This window comes from Juglans microcarpa x Juglans regia, chromosome 5S, assembly GCF_004785595.1.
Source record: "Juglans microcarpa x Juglans regia isolate MS1-56 chromosome 5S, Jm3101_v1.0, whole genome shotgun sequence".
Taxonomy (NCBI): Eukaryota; Viridiplantae; Streptophyta; class Magnoliopsida; order Fagales; family Juglandaceae; genus Juglans; species Juglans microcarpa x Juglans regia.
Window position 1 is genome coordinate 19,298,775 of NC_054603.1, and position 19,431 is coordinate 19,318,205.

The window sequence follows — 19,431 nt, forward strand, 5'->3', positions numbered from 1 at the left end:
TTTTAACTCCAAGCACATGAGTGTTAGAGTCCAAAGACTATTACCATTCTTATTTCATTTTCATGATAAAACTCCTAGCTACCAGCTTTTATTTTATAAATTTCAAACACGCACGAAATCTAATCCACTCCCATGCACGTATGTCTCTTCTTCTTTTTCACTAGGGTTTTCATTGGTCTATATATAGATGCTTATTACGTCCAGTCCGAGCCAATATTTCCAGTGTGAACAACCAGCCTTTTCCTCAAGTCGAAACCAAACCCAACAACCCACGTCTTCTTCCCCACGTTGCACTCTGATCCCTTCCACGCCAACCCAAACTGGAAGCCGCACTCCTTAAGCCCTTGCACGCTGCCTCCACTTCATGGACGGCCTCCAGGCCACGCCCAGGAAAGAAGCAATCGAGAACCACCTGCACTATGGAACCCGTGCGTTAGCATTGCGCAGCCCCACGTAAAGCATAAAACTTGGCCTCCTTCCATAAACCAGACCACTTACCTCGATGGAACCACCACACCCCGTAAGCCACGAGCACACAATCTTCCTCCACCATGAGCCTCTTCCTCCAAGCCGCTCCTCTCTCTACCGTGAACTACCACGGAAACTGAACCCACGCACCCACACGGCACCAACCATCACCCACGGCGACACCACTGCCCAGAACATGCTGACGCCACCTCAAGAAAGATGGAACAACCGCTGTGCTGCCCTGGCACCGCTTAACACCAACACTGCAAACCTCCTTGCACCACCACCAAAAGCCTCTGTTTTTCTGCACCATAAGCAGAGTGTGCGTTCTCCCTCGCCAGCCACCTCATCTCGCCGGAAACGGCCACACGTCATAGCCACAGCTTGGTCGTGCTACCCCAATGCCACCATCGCCTCAGACCCGCCTTGTCCCTAACGGTGAGCCATAGCCGAACGATCCCACTACTTTTACGTCTCTCCCCGTAATCTCTCTCTCTCTCTCTCTCATAAAATCTCAGTTGAATAGCCGCCACTCGTCGGAGTTGCCATCGTGCCCAGCCACGAGCTGCCACTAGTTGTTGATCACGGTAAGCCACTTCCATTACCTCTCGAGTAAGGTCATTTCGTAAGAGTTTATCACTAATATTAGGAAGGGTCTATGGAAAATTACAAGGGTACCCTTGCTTAGTTAGTGTTGATAGAAGGGTCTATGGATTCCTATAGTAAATGATAGTATTTTAAGGTTAATCATCTGATAAATTATGCAATTATACGAAAGGTAAAATAATTGGAAAATGATGATATTTTAGAGTTTTTAAGGATTTTAGATTTAGGAAATATAGGTTAATTTAATAGTTAGGTTTTAAATAAAGTCACAGGTTTAATTAGAAATTTATGAAAATATGCGTGTTTATTTTTTATAGGCAACCGACTACGTGCTGAAAATAGTGGATTAGCGTTGCAAGGTAAGTAGCATGATCATACCCTTACACGTATGTACAGTAAATTGCTTGTCTTTTATAAAAATATTATGCATGTACACCCACCATTGGAAGCCCTTTTTTATGTACCCAAGACATGATAAAATTATGAAAATCCATGATTTGGTGTGAAGAATTATACATTAAGTTATTCATGAAAATTCATGATTTTATGAAATGAGTTATGCATCAAAAGATTTATGAAACTTCATGATTTTATGTGAGAGTTATGCATTAAAGTAATTTATGAAAATCCATGCATGATTTTATGTGAAGATTTATGTATTGAAGTATTTATGAAAAATCATGATTTTATGTAAGGTGTCATGTATCACGACATGTTATGAAAAAATGCGATTTCACTTAAAATCTATGATATGATATGACAAGTATGTATGTGATTTCTTTTGAAATCTATGATATGACAAGTATGTAAGTATGATTATGATAAAATATGTAACGGCCTATGTTATGATATGAAGACGGTACCTACGTTATGGGCATATTGCATTGACAGGTTGTGCATGCTGGTAGTGCACCCAGTATGTCTTCGTTATGTATGGATTTCACAACCCACGACCGCGGGTAAAATCGAAATCTTCTTAGATTCGCTAACTCTAACTCACGGGGGTCAATTCTGGGTAACGACCTATGATAAGTGAAAGATAAATTCATATTCATGTTAATTACATATGTATTTGTGAGTATGCACATTTTCCAAGAAACCTTATGTTTACTGTATGATGTGTTGCTTATTGAGTATTCGACTCATTTTTATATATTTTTATGTTTTTAAACTACCCAGGTGGTGAAATTTATGAGGATGAGACTGCAGTACAGGACTTGATCCCGAGAGGCGAGGCAAAGGCCTAGACAAATTATGCTATGATTAGTTTTATGGTTTAAGATTTAAATAAATTATTTTGATAAATACATGAGACTTTCGTATTTTTTTTTTAAATAAGTGTTTCCGCCGACTTTATTTTAGATTTTCAGTATTTATTGAAGTTTGCTTTATTTATGGAAATATTTCTCATCTGACGCTTTGTTAAAAAAAAAAGTTTTTAAGTTGAAGTTTAGTAGTAGCATATTGACTCCTCAAAAATTCTAAAATATTTTTTTGGGAAGCGGGGTGTTACAGACTTTAATTTGTGTAGTATTGAGATCAATCTTTTTGTGCATAACAAAAATAGATATGGAGACAAAGGGTTCCCTTGTCTAACCATCACTTCCTCTAAATAATCACACTACAATTGATCATAAGTCTTGCTAATATCCAGTTTGAGGGATAAGTAACCTGTCTTTCTTTTTCTTTTTTTTGTCTTAAAAAATGCATCTATAGATATTGGAGGCATGTGAGTGAGGCTCAAACACCTATTAAATCGAGCCAAACCTAGTCCTATCATGTAGATAGATGGTTTTTTAATTTTAGTAGACTTCTGTAAGCCACAGAAGTTTCAAACATAATTGATCAAAATTCAACATATAAAAAAAAGAATATTTGTCTCTACCTCATTCATCTTTGGTTTTATTTTAATATAAAGAAAATATAATTAATTACCTTATATCATTGACAAAAAGCATACCTCCAATTTAGGCGTGATTGACTGGGCAAAGAGAAAGAGACCCTTTCAAGTCATTAGCGTGTGGATTATCAACGACGCTCCAAAGTCCAAAATCTTGCATCAGTCTGAACATGAAAAGTATTTATCAAGAGTGGCTAATGTCCCTATCTCATTTATATCATTTATTTCGTTAAAGACATTTATATCGTTTATTTTGTTTATCACAATTTAAAAAAATAGTAATATAGTGCCATGTAATTTATTAAAAAAATTAAAAAAATTATATTTACAATAAAATAACTTTTGAAAACATAAAAAGATGAAAATTAAAATCTTAAATTATCTCTACTTTTTATATTTGTGTTTTAATTTTTTAGACCTTTTAATAAGAACCGCAATGTAGTGTTAGATCAAAGACCAGAATGTGTCCTATAAATTAGAGGCATAACAGAAAAAAATATAAATGAAGGAAAATGATATTTTTTTAATATTATTTTTATTTTGAGATTTGAAAAAATTAAATTATTTATTTTATTTATATAAAAATTTGAACAAATTGTAATGATTAAATGAGATGAATTAAGATGTGGTATTTTATGTATCATCTCATGATGTAGTATTAGATGATAATTTTACAAATAAAATATAATAAATACTCTATAATCATCTAATATCATATTATGAGACGATGATATTTAGAATGATGAATAACATTACTATTTACATTAATGATATATTTGAGGGAGAAAAAGCACGGAATTAGCTGAGTAGTATCATATGAGATTAAACACTAAAATATGAAAAAATCTATTCATCATTTTAATTTTTATTATATTATAATTTGATATTAAATGATATGTTTATAAATAAAATGTAATAAATAATTTTTAATAATATAATACTATATTATAAAATGATAAAAAAATAATAAAAGTTTGAATGACGAGTAATTCTAAAAAATTATCTTCGACGCCCCTTTCGGTCTGTCCAGTCAGTTTCTACTGCGTCCACTGACTCCCCCGAAAACGAGTATTGACCCGTCCCGAGTCAACGGTCGTCCTTTGTCCACAGAAGTCGACGTCGTTTCGAGCCTTATTGTCATTTCGACGAAATTTCCCAACAAAGAGAATCGGACGTCAGCCCAACCCCACTCAAATACACTCGAAGAATCAAAACCACCCTTTAAAATCCGACGACTGCACTCCTCCCCCTCCGACTTCCATTATCGCCGACGCAAAGTCCGAGTCAGCCTGCCGGCCGATTCTCCGCCATGGCCATAGATGCTGAGCACAAGTCTCCGTCTGACGGAAAATCCTGGAACTTCTTCAAGCTACCGTTTCTTCACTCTGCCGCTGGGAATAATAGCACCAATACGACGTCTTCGTCGTCTTCGTACAACGCTCATCACCAGAATAATCACAGACATGATGATAATAGTAATGATATCCATAATAATCATCCATTGGTGGAGGGATCGAATCCTCCTCACGCCTCAAACTCGGTATCTTCTGTTGCTAGGTCGCTCCTCCCGGCCCGGCGTCGGCTCAAGCTCGATCCGTCTAATAAGCTCTACTTTCCCTGTACGTATTTCGTTTCTTTTGCTTACGTCCCCGTTTCGTATCTCTCTTGTGTCTGAGTTTTGTTCGATCTCGATCTGACTTCGGGTGGTTTATTCTTTTGTACTTCATGAATTGACAATTCTATTCGATCGCAAAAATATTCTCATTATATAAATCGATTTGTGGCTCAAACTGTTTGCGAAATTCGCTTTGGTGCGGATTTTGTTGGTATCTCTAGAGGGGTAAAAAAGGAGCAAGATAAAGCTCACCTGTTTGGATTTTATTCTCTGTAAGAAAGTTAACCGTGTTTGTGTTTGTCTTGTTGGTGCTGGCCTAGAAGGAGAGATAGTAAATGGAACTGCGAAGTTGATAATTCAGAAGAACTTTCAAAATATGTCATGGTCGTATTGTTGGAATATGTTTGGTTTCTGAAAAGTACAAGTGAAACGAGAGAACGCAACATTGTTAGAGTGGGTAGTTCATTAGTGCTGGAGAACCATATTATCGAAGTCCTACTAGAAAATATCCCTAGACGCTTCCAATTCAAAACTTATTGGGACTTTGAATGTACAAGGTTTGAACTTGTATGATCCTCGTTCTCTCCGTCATTTGGTCCCGAAGCTTGCTTTTGTTCTTTATTTCGTATCGCTGTTGTAATATTACTACATGCTTGCTTGATTCCCTTATTCTTGCCCGATGAAGATGATTTAATTATTCAGCTTATTTCGTTCTTAATTTTGTATCTTTTGCTGGATTAACTTATTTTTTCCTGGTGATTGAGTTATTCATCTGTTTTCCTTTTGAAGATGAACCTGGCAAACAGGTAAGGAGTGCTGTTAGGATTAAAAACACGAGCAAATCCCATGTAGCTTTTAAGGTAAATACAAGTTTTTTCTTATGTTTTCTTTTTCCAGTGGTCATTTGTCATTGAGTATTGGTTATTATGTTATTCCTGGAAATAAGGAGATATATCCCAGAAATAAAATTTACTGTTACATATAAGGCTATTTCTCAGAGGAATATGTGATAGTTGATCTTGTTATTATAAGGAGCAGTTTATCAAACCTTCTAATGTTTTCTCCCTTGCTTTAGTTCCAAACTACTGCACCAAAAAGCTGTTTCATGCGTCCTCCCGGGGCTATTCTCTCTCCTGGAGAGAGTATCATAGCAACTGGTAATAAGCGTTGTATGCGTTTGGGCATTTCTTTTATTTTTAATGATATGCATTCATCAGGGATGATGGATATCAATCTTGGGACCTTTCTGTTTAATTAATATATTAACAAGTTTACACTTTTCATTTGGATGGATATGCTAGTGTTCAAGTTTGTGGAGGTACCAGAGAACAATGAAAAGCCAGATAAGAGCAAGCTTAAGTTCAAAATAATGAGCCTCAAGGTCAAAGGAGTAACAGACTACGTACCTGAGCTGGTAAGTTTCTCACTTTTCTAATTTCCATTGTATTATCATCTAAAATGTGATGAACATTCACAGTTATATCTCCTATTCATTGTGGGCTTGAACATATATGTACTTGGTGTATCTACCATGTCTGGGTTAAGCTGATGCAAATTTCTGCAAGTCTTATTCCTTTCTATAGATGAGATATGTGCAATCCATTATCAGATCAATAACTAGGGAAACAGGATGTTATAGATATGAGCTTTATAGACTAGTTTTCCTGGACGATTACTTATACCAATGATTTGGGAAAAGCTTTCTTTTTGATAAGTCATTAAATTGGGAAAAACTATAGTTAATAATACTTCTTAAATGTACTTATTAATTTATTCTAGATGATCCTGCTGCTGCCTACAGAATTGATGTTCTATTTAATCACAATTTAAGTTTTTCTATGGCCATGAACAATACTATTATTCAGCCTTAATAATATTCTGAGTTGCTTCCTACCTCTATTGGATGCTTACTTTGGCTGCTTGTTTTATCCTTTCATTCCTTTCTCATGTGCCTCTCTGTAGATAAATTGTGAAGTGAATAAAACCCTGATTGAATTGTTCTTAGTGAAGTGGTACTTTATTATATAAATTTATTTTCCCTTTGCTCCCTCTTCCTCCAGTTTGATGAGCAGAAGGACCAAGTGGCAGTGGAGCAGATATTGCGAGTTGTTTTTCTAGATCCTGAGCGTCCTAACCCTGTAAATACTACTGTTGTTTAAATGCCAAGGCGATTTAATTTTTAGTATTTTCTTATTATATGGAGGACGCCTATTTATGAGGCTTAATTGGTTGTTTTATTTAAGGCCATGGAAAAGTTGAAGAGACAATTGGCTGAAGCCGAGGCTGCACTTGAGGCTCGTAAGAAACTTCCAGAAGATACCGGTCCAAGGATTATTGGGGAGGGTCTTGTCATTGATGAATGGGTAAGTCAATTTTTTCAGTAGTTGTTATGAAATTTTTCTCATTAAATTTAGTGTATATGATGGATGATTTCATGTATATTTCTCCATTGTTCTCTCAGAAAGAGCGGAGGGAAAGATACCTTGCCCGACAGCAGGTTGAAGCGGTAGACTCTGTATAGAGTGGTGCTGGCGTGTTGTTTGGAGTCTACTTAGTTTAGAAATGAGTTTTCTATGAAGTATTGTTTTTCAACCCCACTAAAGGTATCGTGTAATGAGAAGGGTCTTTGTATTCATAGAATGATTGGTAAACTCCAACTTCTTTTGGTGAAAGAAAGACTCGAGAGGTGAATCTCCAACACTTTTGAGGGATTCAATGGTTCAGCCAGATGCCACCTGACTCTGGATAGTATGATTTTTGTTTTTGTTTTGTTGTTTCTCTCCTCCCCCAGTAAACAAAATAGTCTTTCTTTCTTAATTATTGGAAAACTTCAAACCTTTTATCAATCAATCAACAAATCCAAGATTAAACACATTGTCTATTCTTCAACACCTTTTGGTAATCCTACAGTCCTTCTCTTTCCTTTCTGAACTTTACATTTTTGGGTCTATGAAAAAACCACCCTGAATCCGAGCAACCACAGCCACCTCCCTAAACTCATCCTGTTCCAGATTGAGTTTAACTTTTCCATTACCATATTAGCATCATCCATGGCTCCCCTGCTTTTTCTGTATTTTCCTCGCAAGCTTCCTGTGCATTTTTTGCAGCTTCACAGCTCCATAACATAGGACTTACAAATTGGACATAGTTGGTCTGTGTTCATTTTTCCTCTTTGCCAAATTGTGTTTAGTTGTCAAGGCATTGTTAAACGCCTCCATAAACACAACTTCACTACACTTGGAACACTCATACCCCTCATATTTGTTTTCAATACATCATTTAGAAAAAGAAATGGTAGTTGCAGTCGTGAATATGTAGGCGTCGCTTAATTATTTTTAAAAAAATAAATAAATACGAAATTTACATAATAAATATGGTGTTTACACGTTTGATTATATATAATATTACTCTTGGTATAAAAATGCTTGGTATAAAAATGGGTTGCAGGAAATTCATTCTGCTGTGGCGCAGCATTTGGTACTAAAATGACCGACAGGAAAAAGAGAGGAACAAAAAAATAAGAATCAAATTTTCTAAATCAAAGACTACATTACCTTGGACGTGCACACTGATTATCAAGCATTCATAGCTATCCTGTCCTTCGGCGCCCAACTGGCAGGGACGGCCGTATCAAGATCTCTATTATTACTCTGCCTTAACGTCTTCTCTCTTTCTTGTCGTGGTCCTCGTCGACGCCAGCAGCCTTCAGTTTTTACGTTTCGATGATTGTTTAACTTTACATATCGTGCGACAATAGATGGATATTTTCATGCTTATAGAAGTACCAAAAAGACATGACAGAAGATCATTGGTCGGTCAAAAAAATTAGCCATTTTCTTTGTGGACAGAGTTTTCGGTCAGAGGAAGTTTCTCCCACATTCTCTATAAATATGATAGGCATATGTAGCAATAGACTAGAATAATAGGACACAATAACTTGCTGATCTTCGAGAGATCAGAAACTTCCGATACACTTTAATTAACTTTTTTCAATGCAATACACAGAAGAGGCTTCAGTATTTAAAGAAATCTCATAACTGTTAATGACCGTTACAACAGGGACATTATAGTAATACTAAGTAAGTAAGTGAGGACATAAATGTATATTAGCCTTTAATCAATACGTGCGCAACACATGATTAACTAACAGATTACATCCTCATGTGTTCCTTCCTTCTATATCTCGAGCTCCTCTTCTGGCATAAACTGATCATAACAACTGCCCACCCGTTCAAAAGACCTTGCTCACAAGGTCAAGATAATGAGTCCTCAGCTGTTCTACTGGTTCCCAAGTGGAACTCTCCTAATCCATACCACGCCATTTCACCAATAGTTCAATAAAAGACTTATTATCTCTAGCAGTCATACGCCTGTCAAGAATAGCTTTTGGTTCCACCTTAAAATTTCCATAAGAATCAATCAATGGTAACACAGGAGAGATTTGTGAATCAAAGCCAATATATTTCTTCAATCTCGAGACGTGAAATATCGGATGAACTGATAAACTTGGTGGCAACTCAAGTCTATAAGCTACCTCACCAATGCATTCCAAAATTCTGAATGGACCACAATATCTAGCAGCTAGCTTGGATCTACTGGCTTGACTAACTGTCTGTTGCTTATACTTATGCATTTTTAAATAAACTAAATCATCCACATGAAACTTCCTTGGAACGTGATGTTTATCATATTGCTGTTTCATAGCCACCTGTGCAGCCATCAAATTCTTTTTCAATAACTGTAGTATCTATCTCATCTCTTGTCTTTAATTCTCTGCCCACAGCTTCATTTTGAGTAGTACCGGCAACATATTGAATTAAGGTTGGAGGAGGGACGCCATATAGTGCCTGAAATGGTATCATTTTAGTCGAGGAGTGGACTAAGGTATTATACTACTATTCAGCCCAAGGAAGCCAATGCACCCACTGTTTTGGTCTCGCACTAACAAAACATCTCAGATATTGTTGCACACATTTATTAACCACTTTAGTCTGCCCATCTGATTATGGATGATAAGCAGATGTAAAGTAAAGTTTAGTTCCTTGTAATTTAAACAACTCTTTCCAGAAATTACTTATGAAAATTACATCCCTATCTGTTACAATGGTGGATGGCAACCCATGTAACTTGAATACCTGAGACATGAAGACAACAGCCACTGATACAGCTGTATAAGGGTGAGATAGAGGTAAAAAATGTGCATACTTGGTGAGTCTATCAACTACCACCAATATAACAGATTTGAATATGGTAAGGAATCAATAAAATTCAAGAAAATGTCACTCCAAGATCGCTGGGAAGAGGCAAAGGCTGCAATAACCCAGTAGGTTGTAAATATTCTGTCTTGCATCTTTGGCAAACTTGACATTCTTGTATAAATTGCTTTATATCTCCTTGCATGCCACTCCATATAAAATCTGCCCTTGCTCTATGTAGAGCCTTATGATAGCCAGAATGACCCCAAAGGCATTGTTGTGTATAAACTACAACACTTGATCCTTCATAGGGGATGAGGATGACAAAAAAAGCATGCCTTTTTTGAATAACAACCCATTTCTGACTTCAAACTTCTGATCAGAAAGCTTGCCTTCTTGGATTTTTTTACAAATAGTTGAAATTTCTTCATCATTCAAGTAAGAATGTCTCAATTGTTCTAACCATATGGGATCAAGGACTGTGATAGCCAACATTTCAGCAACTCCTTCCTCCACTTCCTCTCTTCTCGAAAGACTATTTGTTGCCACATTGTCCTTGCCATGCTTATATTTAATTGTAAAATCATAACCAAGCAACTTGGTAATCTATTTTTGTTGAGAAGAAGTTCCTATCTTTTGTTCCAATAGAAACTTCAAACTTTGTTGATCTGTTTTTATTATAAACTCAGCTCCCAACAGGTATGGCGTCTATTTCTTCACACCCAATACGATTGCAATGAATTCTTTTTCATATGTAGAGAGGTCCGGCGCTTTTCCCTTCAAGGCTTGACTCAAGAATGCTAAAGGCCTCCCTTCTTGACTTAAGACAACACCAATCCCTCTGCCAGAAGCATCACATTCCAACAAGAATGGCTTGGAGAAATTTGGCAAAGCCAAGACAGGTGGGTTTGTCACAGCCTTTTTCAGATCTACAAATGCTTTAGTAGCTTCCTCGCTCCAGTTAAATGCATCTCTCTCCAACAAATTAGTCAATGGGGCAGCAATGGAGTCATACCCTTTGACAAATTTTTTGTAGTAACAAGTTAGACCAAGGAATCCTTTTAATGACTTAAGGGATTTCGATAAGGGCCACTCGAGCATTGCCTTGATCTTTGCTGGATCTGCTTTGACACCCTTTGTAGAGACTAAGTATTTCAAATATTCAATCTCCCTACAAGCAAACCTACACTTACTCTTTTTGGTAAAAAGAGAATTTTTTGCTAATGTGTCCAATACCACATAAAAATGTTCTATATGTTCTTCTTTAGATTTACTATAGATTAAAATATCATTAAAAAAAAAACAATAACAAACTTTCTCAAAAAGGGTTGGAAGACCTCATTCATCAAGGACTGAAAAGTAGCTGGAGCATTGGTTAAGTCAAATGGCATAACCAGAAATTCATACTGGCCTTGGTGTGTTCTAAATGCAGTTTTTTCAATATCCTCCTCCTTCACACGAATCTAGTGGTATCCAGATCTAAGATCTAACTTGAAAAATATCGAGGCTCTATATAATTCATCCAAGAGTTCATCAATGACAAGAATAGGGAATTTATGTTTAACTATTTCTCTATTTAATCCCTTATAATCTATATACATATGCCATGATCCATCAGATTTTCTCCCCAAAAGGATAGGTGAAGAAAAGGGGGATTGGCTACTCCTTATCACTCCAGAATCTAATAGTTCCTTAACTATTTTTTCTATTTCAGATTTTTGGAAAAAAATGATACTTGTAAGGTCGAGCAGATATTGGCATGGTTCCTTCCTTAAGAGTAATTTGGTGATCTTTAGTTCTTTTTGGAGGCAAGCCTTTTGGTTCAGCAAAGACATGGTCATATTTATCCAATACTGCCTCAATATCAGCAGATATGCCCACCTCTTGGTTTGTCTCCTTGGTAACAATCTGACATAGCATGCCCTTCCTTTCCATAATAGTTAGTTGGCAAATCTGAACATCTTCAACAAACTCAGTCTTGCTGGAACTTAAATCTCGAAGTGTGACAAAACTCTTGTCATTGGTAAATGTCATTGTCAGGTTAGTGAAATCCCACAAGACAGGACCTAAGGTTCGCAACCATTGCATTCCAACCACCACATCACAACCTTCCAATGGTAGTAAGAAAAAATTAGTGTTGAAATGGTGACCTTGCGTCTGAAACTGTAAATTCTGGACCAAACTCTCACCATTCATCCTTTCCCCATTGGCTACCCTTACTACAATCTGTCCACTTTGCTGGACATCTAATCCCACCTTCATTGCTATCATAGGGTCAGGAAGTTATGTGTATTGCCAGTGTCAACAAGGACTATCACTGAGCAATCCTTAACCTTGCCATGAACTCTTATAGTTTTTGGGCTTATACAACCTGTAATTGTATATAATGAAATCTCAGGCACCTCAGTATCTATTCCCACAGCTTCATTAGTGCCCTGTGAGTCGTGCTGATGAACCTCTTCCCTCTCAGCATCTTGGAACCATTCCAATCCTACCATTTCAAAGAGTTTGGCCTTACTACACTTATGACCAGGCTACCACTTGTCCTCACAGAAGTAACAAACCTCTCTGTCCTTTCTTGCTTTCATCTCTACTGGTGTCAGTCTTTGAAATGGAGATGAGGGTTTGGAGCCATTAGGCCTTGGTCTAGAAAACCTTTCTTTCCTCATAGAATTAGCAAGAACTGAATTGTTGCCCTAATTAGGAACAAAAACAAAGGAGGACTGGAATTTATTGTGTCCCCGAGTTCTAGTGATATTCTCCTCTTGGATCTTGGCTAATCCAAAAGCAGTATTCAAGGTCTGAGAGTGCAACATTCGCACAGGAAGTCGTATCTCATCCCTAAGGCCACTCAAGAAGCAAGAGAGCTTATAGTTTTCAGATAACCCTTTCAATCTATTTGAAAGGACCTCAAACTGAGTTTTGTATGCACCAACTGTAGAAGTTTGTCTCAACCTTGTAATGGCCTCCATAGGGTCATCATAAGAAGAACTTCCAAACCTTAATTGAACTGCTTTAACAAAGGAAGGCCAACAATTGAAAGAATCTGTTTCCTCAGCATCTTGAAACCAAATTAAGGCATTCTCATCCATATAGAATGAGGCCATTATGATTTTCTGTCCATCTGGCATGGCATGGGGTGTAAAGCAAAATAATGATTTACCTTATAGATCCATCTAGTTGGATTGTCGCCATCAAATCTTGGGAAATCTAACTTAATACTACGAAACTGCATTCCAAAAGTCAGATTTGAGTTTTCAGTGTGAACCCTATCTCCATTCTTGCCATTCCCATTTCGAGCATTTCTTCCTCCATTCATGGCTTCTAACAAAAGGTCCATCTTTGAACTCAACCCCTCCAGAGCACTCTGATGATCTGCAACTCGCTGCACTTGCAGTTCTTGATTTTGCTTTAGCCCAAGAACAAGCTTCTCCAGTTCTTTAAATCGTGTGCCTTCTGCCATTATAAAGAAAAGAGAAAAATTTTTGTGCCCAGAATTGCGAAAGGCTTTGATGCCAATTGTAGCAACAGACTAGAATAATAGGACACAATAACTTACTGATCTTTGAGGGATTAGAAATCTCCAATACACTTTTATTAACTTTTTTCAATGCAATACACAGAAGAGGCTTTAGTATTTCTCATGACTATTAATGACTGTTACAATAGGGGCATTATAGTAATACTAAGTAAGTAAGTGAGAGGACATAAATGTTTATTAGCCTTTAATCAACACGTGTGCATCACATGACTAACTAACAATTAACTAACAGATTACATCCTCATGTGTTCCTTCCTTCTATATCTTGAGCTCCCCTTCTAATATAAACTGATCATAACACATCTGTTAAGCATCTGACAAATACATATATTTTTTCAATTCTAACTTAAAAATTGACATACGCCCATTTATTAAAAAAATTATGTTTTTGTCTTGTTTTCGAAGTTTGTAGAATAACTCGAGAGAATGAAGAGTTACTGGATATGCAGATACTGGAGTAAAATAACTTAGTAGAATAACTCGAGAGAAGGAAGAGGCCTGATAGCATTCTCCTCTGGAAGTAATGGGCTTAAGCTGTGCTTTTCTGAAAGAAAAAGAGAAGAAGGTAGAAAGCCGACTTGACTTTACATTGCAACTTTTTATGTTCTTTTTCATTTTTGTCAGTTGAGCTGCAAGTTTAAAGAAAAAAAAAAAAAAAAAAAAAACAAAGAATTGTCTTTTTCTACTCCAATATTGGCACTGTGAATAAAAGATTGGTTAGTAGTTGGCTTATGGTCCTATCGGGCATTCCAGTCCAGAGGAAGAAGATGAGAAGCGGGAATGGAATCCGAAATGCATTAGTCAATTTTTTTTTTTAAATTAATAGCAGCTGCCACGTCATCAATCTACTTCATTCGACTATAGCTGGGACTGTACGTAGAGGAACTGATTTTTTAAAGAGATTTGTTATACATCAACTACTATTTATCTCCACACTTCACACCTCATAATTCTTTTTTTTAAGGTGTAAGGTGTAGAAGTGAATAGTAACTGATGAGAAAAATTATTTTATTTTAAATGAGATGGAAAAACTTCTGTCCTTTTGTTCTGTATAAACAAGATTAGCCACATCGATCGGCCACATGATGCAATATGTCCAAATTCAGCCACTCGATCGGTGATCATGTCATTACATGCCAAGACGACAACGTTTTTCGTGCGTGTCGTGCTATGTTTTGGATAGCTTCGTGAGAAATCGCCAAGAAACTCCCTTTCATCACTTTATCCAAACAAAAGATACGCCAATTGTAAAACTGGAAACCACGGTTGCCACCTCTGGTTTTGATATCAGTTTCAGATACCCAAAACCGCTCTCCACGCAAACTGATTATATAATGTTTCATTGTTCCCTATAAATATGCAATTTACGATCATCTTCTTAGACATGAATTAGCTAGACAAGTCCCAAGATAAGATACGTTGTTCTGAAAGAACTTCATTGAGAAGCAAAAAGCTAAAGGAAAGATGAGCTATTTGAGCAGAGCTTGCATGGCAGCCAGCGTAGTTGTGGTTAAAGAATGCAAATGTCACAGCTCTCAGAGGAACTCCGGCCTTCGACCTCTCGATGAAGGCAAGCGGAGATGCTTTTCCTTCACTTGTTTACAGGAAGGCGGGCTTGATGATTTCCATGCCGTTAACAACGAAAATAGTAGACAACGTGAGGCTGAAGGATCGTTTCAGAAAGTCATGTACTTGAGTTGTTGGATACCAAGCTAGCTTGCCGGGGGAAAAGACACAAAGCCAGAATTTTAACAGAGGAATTGACAAACTTCCCGACGTTGGCTGTTTCATTTGCATACGCAAAATAGAAAGAAGCCGAGCAGCACAGCACGAAATGGGCAGTCAAGATGTAAAAGCCACGATAATGCAGCAATTGAGAGCACAAACATATCTATCTGGTGGGGAGTGGGATAGTGGCATAGGGGTTTCATTTGCTTCTTGTATTTGACATTGTAATATTAACATCTATACCTTTTTATGGGGCGTCTTCATCTCATCTCATCATTATAATTTTTTAAATTTCTACACAAAATATAATAAACAATTTAATTTTTTTTAAATCCCAATTCAAAATTTTCAAATCTCAAAATAATAATAATATTTTAAACTTAACTTTTATCTAAAATTCAAAATTCTCATCTAACTCACCAAACTATAATGTTAGTAATGATTTGTACAATTGCTCTTATACAAGTTTCGCATAGTCCGTTTATAAAATATTAGATTTTGTAATAAGAAAGTATAAAAAAAATATTTTTTAATGGGACCAAATTTTAACAAAAGGTGTGCATAATGCACAACTTACCTTTGGACTTATACCTAACATACATACTGTGGCAAGACCTAAGTTAAGCTAAGAGTACTCTCAATGGATTAATCAAAATTAAATGACATTTTTTTTATAAATATAAGATAAATTTGACTTTTAGCTATTTCATTCACATAAATGTATACTTTGAAATAGTTATTTTTTCATTATATAACAATAAAATAATATAAGATGAATTTGGTTTTGATTATTCACATCAAATCTCCACATTAGATTATATATTTATTCATTATATAGTAATGAATAACTAATAATTTCAAAAATATTTAATTTTTTTTAATTATTAAGTTATTTAATTTTATCATATTTTACTATTCTACCTATTATATTAATTAATAATCATATTCTTATTAAATTAATATATCATTAACTCAAATTAATATACCACAATTGTGATAAAATATGTGATAGAAAGAAATAGAGAGAAAAATAATTAATAAAATATGTATTTGATGTATGTACAGTAACCTTCAAATTTGAAAAAACTTTTTAAAGTTACTATAACTAAATTCTAAATATTTGGAATTTAGCTAATGTATTCTGAGCATATTTTGTTCTCTAATAGCTAAATACTCAATGGCTTTAGCTTTTAACCAATCCACTGAAGATGCTCTTGGCCATGACCCGCCTAAATTTTTTTGAAAATTTAAAATAGCCTTTAGATTTTATTCGTAATCCTATAAATATAGAAAATGGTCTCCCAAAAAATTTATAATCCCTATATGCTCTTCAAAATTTTCTAAAATTCCAATATACATAGAAATGCCTCTCTCAATTTTTTTTTCCTATAGTCCCAATTTTTTTTGTATAATTTCTATATATATTATCTATTTTCAAGGATGTGACCTCACCAAAATTTAATTAAAACTAAGTTTAGAAGAAATAATAAATTTATTAATATGGATCTCAAAGTTTTTTGTTATACAATAGTAGGCTTCTTAATATGGAATTCAAACCGAAAATACAATAAAAATCATTTAAGGTTGATGATCTATATGAAAAATGGTTGAGAGATTTTATCTTTTAGATTTCATTGAGCAAAAAAAATTTATTTAGTGTCTCAATTATGGTATTATATGCTTAATGTGACATGAAAATATCTAGATTTTACATAAAACTTGATAAATCAACTTACAAACTAGAATGAAGGATGACATTTTAAAAGATTATTTGATAGTTTCTATATAGAAAATATATTCTAATTATTTCAATACAAAAGTAATAATGAATGAATATTATTCTACGAAACGTTATTATCAGAAATCTAAAATATATATTAAATTGTATTTTCAGAATTTTATTTCTAAGTATATATAGCAAATTATCGAGATTTAATATATGTAGTTATATTTTTTTAATATTTTAATCTCATTTTATTTTTCATAAATGTGTCACCTAGTAAAAAAGTTAACTCTAAAGACTTTGTGGATAACAGCTGTCTTTCTTAATGTTGCAAGCTCTATCTAGAGACTTTTGTGTAGGTATATGGGTGTGTATGGTGTCTCCCTCAATATCTAGCTAGCTTGCTAGAGTCTAGACTATTCTAATGTGCGAAAGCACTACCTATCGAACTTGTTACCCTGTTTCCAACAAGGTAACAATCTTATTCTAGTCCATTATCTTGAGTAATCCACTCTTTATTTTTTAAGGTCTCGTTTATTTTTAAAAAATATTTTATCTTATTTTATCTCATCTTATCTCATTTAATCATTATAATTTTTTTAATTTTTAATACAAAATAAAATAAACAATTCAACTTTTTCAAATTTTAAAATAAAAATAATATTAAAAAATATATTCTAATAATATTTTATTCAACTTTTTAACTTTAATTTTAACTCATCTCATTTTATCTCATCTCATCTCTAAAAACAAACGAACCCTTAAGTACTGCATCAACTTAATTACACAAATAATTGAGAATCACATTCGGCTATCTACATCAAAAGCCTGCCTCCTCTCTGAATAGCAACTCTTATTTTGTTGGTCTTCATATCACTTAGTTCCACTTATAAAAAGGAGGCGACAAGGCCTATATGGCACTGCTTTTGTGATCGGCGAAACCTTAAGTGCACAAACCGTACTGAAGCATAGTTTGGCAAGAACGAAGTCGAATCCATAGATATTTGTAAATACGTAGAAACCAATCAAATATAGACCAAATAAATTATAGTCTAGTTCAGAAACTTGAGTTGTAAAATAAAATAAGAAATTAAGAACTAAACATCAATTAATCAAAGCAAGAAATAATAAGAAACTAATCACAATAAAAAGAATTAAAATAAATTCTAAAGATGCAAACTAATCTAAACAATGAATAAACTATTAATGAAGAATGAACTAAGGTTTTGGAATCAACCTCATTAATTCATAGTAATATATTTATGATAATTGATTTGTCATGAGCATCTATATGATAATCTAGAAATCAATCTTATTATTCTAAATCATTAGATGTAACAACCTGGCCCAATAACTTTAAGGTCGGAATATTGATAATTTTTATTGGGCCTAAATTATATTTAATAGGTTATATTGGATAAGCCCACGAGCAATAAATTAATGAGGTTGATTAGGAGTTTTTTCCTTTTTTTTTTTTTTTGATAGGAATGTAACACTTTTATTCATGAACAACCACAATCACATCAAAGTTTCAGACCTAATAATTTGTGAAATACACTCTGGGAATGAACCCCACCAAATTACTAAGTTGTCTAGATGTATGGCATACTTTGCCAAAGTGTGCGTTGCTTCATTAGCCATCTGTTCCTTGTGTTGAATAGAACAGTTCAGGAACATCTTCATCATATTCTTCACCTCATAAACCAGATTACCCGTGGTTCACCTGCCCCAATCAATTCATTGACTATAAGTAATAAATCACTTTCAATAATCAGTTCATCAATACCCATGGGAATGCAGATTTGTAGCCCTCTCAATATAGCAAGAAGCTCAATTTCCATTGAGTCATTCGCTCCATTTTCCTTCATACTTGCAGCCATGATCACTTTAGAGGAACTACTCCTTAAGATAAAACCCACTCCTGAACGATTTAGAGTTGCAAAAATAGCCTCATCTACATTTAACTTCAATGCATTTTGAGAAGGAGCTTGCCAATAGCAACTTGAAAGTTTTCTGGTTTGTTTATGAACTCTAGCTTCCTTGTGATCCTTAGCCAAACTCAAAGCATGCTCAATTACTTGGTTTGTTGTCAAGACTTTATTCACAAAAATCTTCTGATTTCTTTTATTCCACAAATTCCAAGCAATAAGAAAAAACTGATCAAGATCTTCATGTTTACCTTGACTTAGCACCTTTAAAACTATTTGCATAATATCCAACTTAACATCATCTGTCAGTAAATCAGGAAAGTAGTGCTTCCAAGACTGTCGAACAAAGGGGCAATAGCATATTGCATGTCCCACATCTTCATCCTCATATGTACACCATTCACAGAGAGCTTCCTACAGTATATGCCTATCTTTAAGATTCCTTCTAGTTGGCAGCCCATTTCTATAGGCTCTCCATGCAAAGATCTTGACCCTATTAGGTACCTTCATCTGCCAGAGTTTCCTCCAAAACCTTCTCTAATCTTCCACATTGGAACATTCACCATTTCGCTTAAGTTGCTGTTGAAAAAGATCATATGCACTATTTACACTGAAAACTCCAGACTTTTCATGTTCCCATATAATACAGTCAGGTCTACTCTCTGCACTAAGCAACACTTTAAAGACATCTTCTGCCTCTCGAGGGGATAATAAACCTCTAACTTTT

General features: G+C 35.1%; 2 protein-coding genes across 2 annotated transcripts; one reads left to right on the top strand and one right to left on the bottom strand.

The window, feature by feature from the left end:
- The first annotated feature begins 4,039 nt into the window (after nucleotides 1–4,039).
- Nucleotides 4,040–7,261, top strand: LOC121267799 (vesicle-associated protein 4-2-like). The gene is made up of 7 exons (XM_041171865.1): nucleotides 4,040–4,593; nucleotides 5,379–5,449; nucleotides 5,665–5,746; nucleotides 5,891–6,003; nucleotides 6,650–6,727; nucleotides 6,833–6,952; nucleotides 7,051–7,261. The coding sequence occupies exons 1-7, from the start codon at nucleotides 4,284–4,286 to the stop codon at nucleotides 7,108–7,110; spliced, it is 834 nt and encodes a 277-aa protein (XP_041027799.1). The 5' UTR covers nucleotides 4,040–4,283; the 3' UTR covers nucleotides 7,111–7,261.
- Nucleotides 7,262–18,467: 11,206 nt separating this feature from the next.
- Nucleotides 18,468–19,214, bottom strand: LOC121267170. The gene is made up of 2 exons (XM_041171032.1): nucleotides 19,209–19,214; nucleotides 18,468–19,118 (listed from the first exon to the last, which is right to left on the bottom strand). Exons 1-2 carry the CDS (start codon nucleotides 19,212–19,214, stop codon nucleotides 18,468–18,470), a joined length of 657 nt encoding a protein of 218 aa, XP_041026966.1.
- Nucleotides 19,215–19,431: the final 217 nt, after the last annotated feature.

Coding starts and splice junctions, on each gene's coding strand:
- LOC121267799 (XM_041171865.1), top strand. CDS start 4,284: ATGGCCATAGATGCTGAGCACAAGTCTCCGTCTGACGGAAAATCCTGG. Junction 5,450..5,664: donor AATCCCATGTAGCTTTTAAG/GTAAATACAAGT, acceptor CCCTTGCTTTAG/TTCCAAACTACTGCACCAAA. Junction 6,728..6,832: donor ATCCTGAGCGTCCTAACCCT/GTAAATACTACT, acceptor GTTTTATTTAAG/GCCATGGAAAAGTTGAAGAG.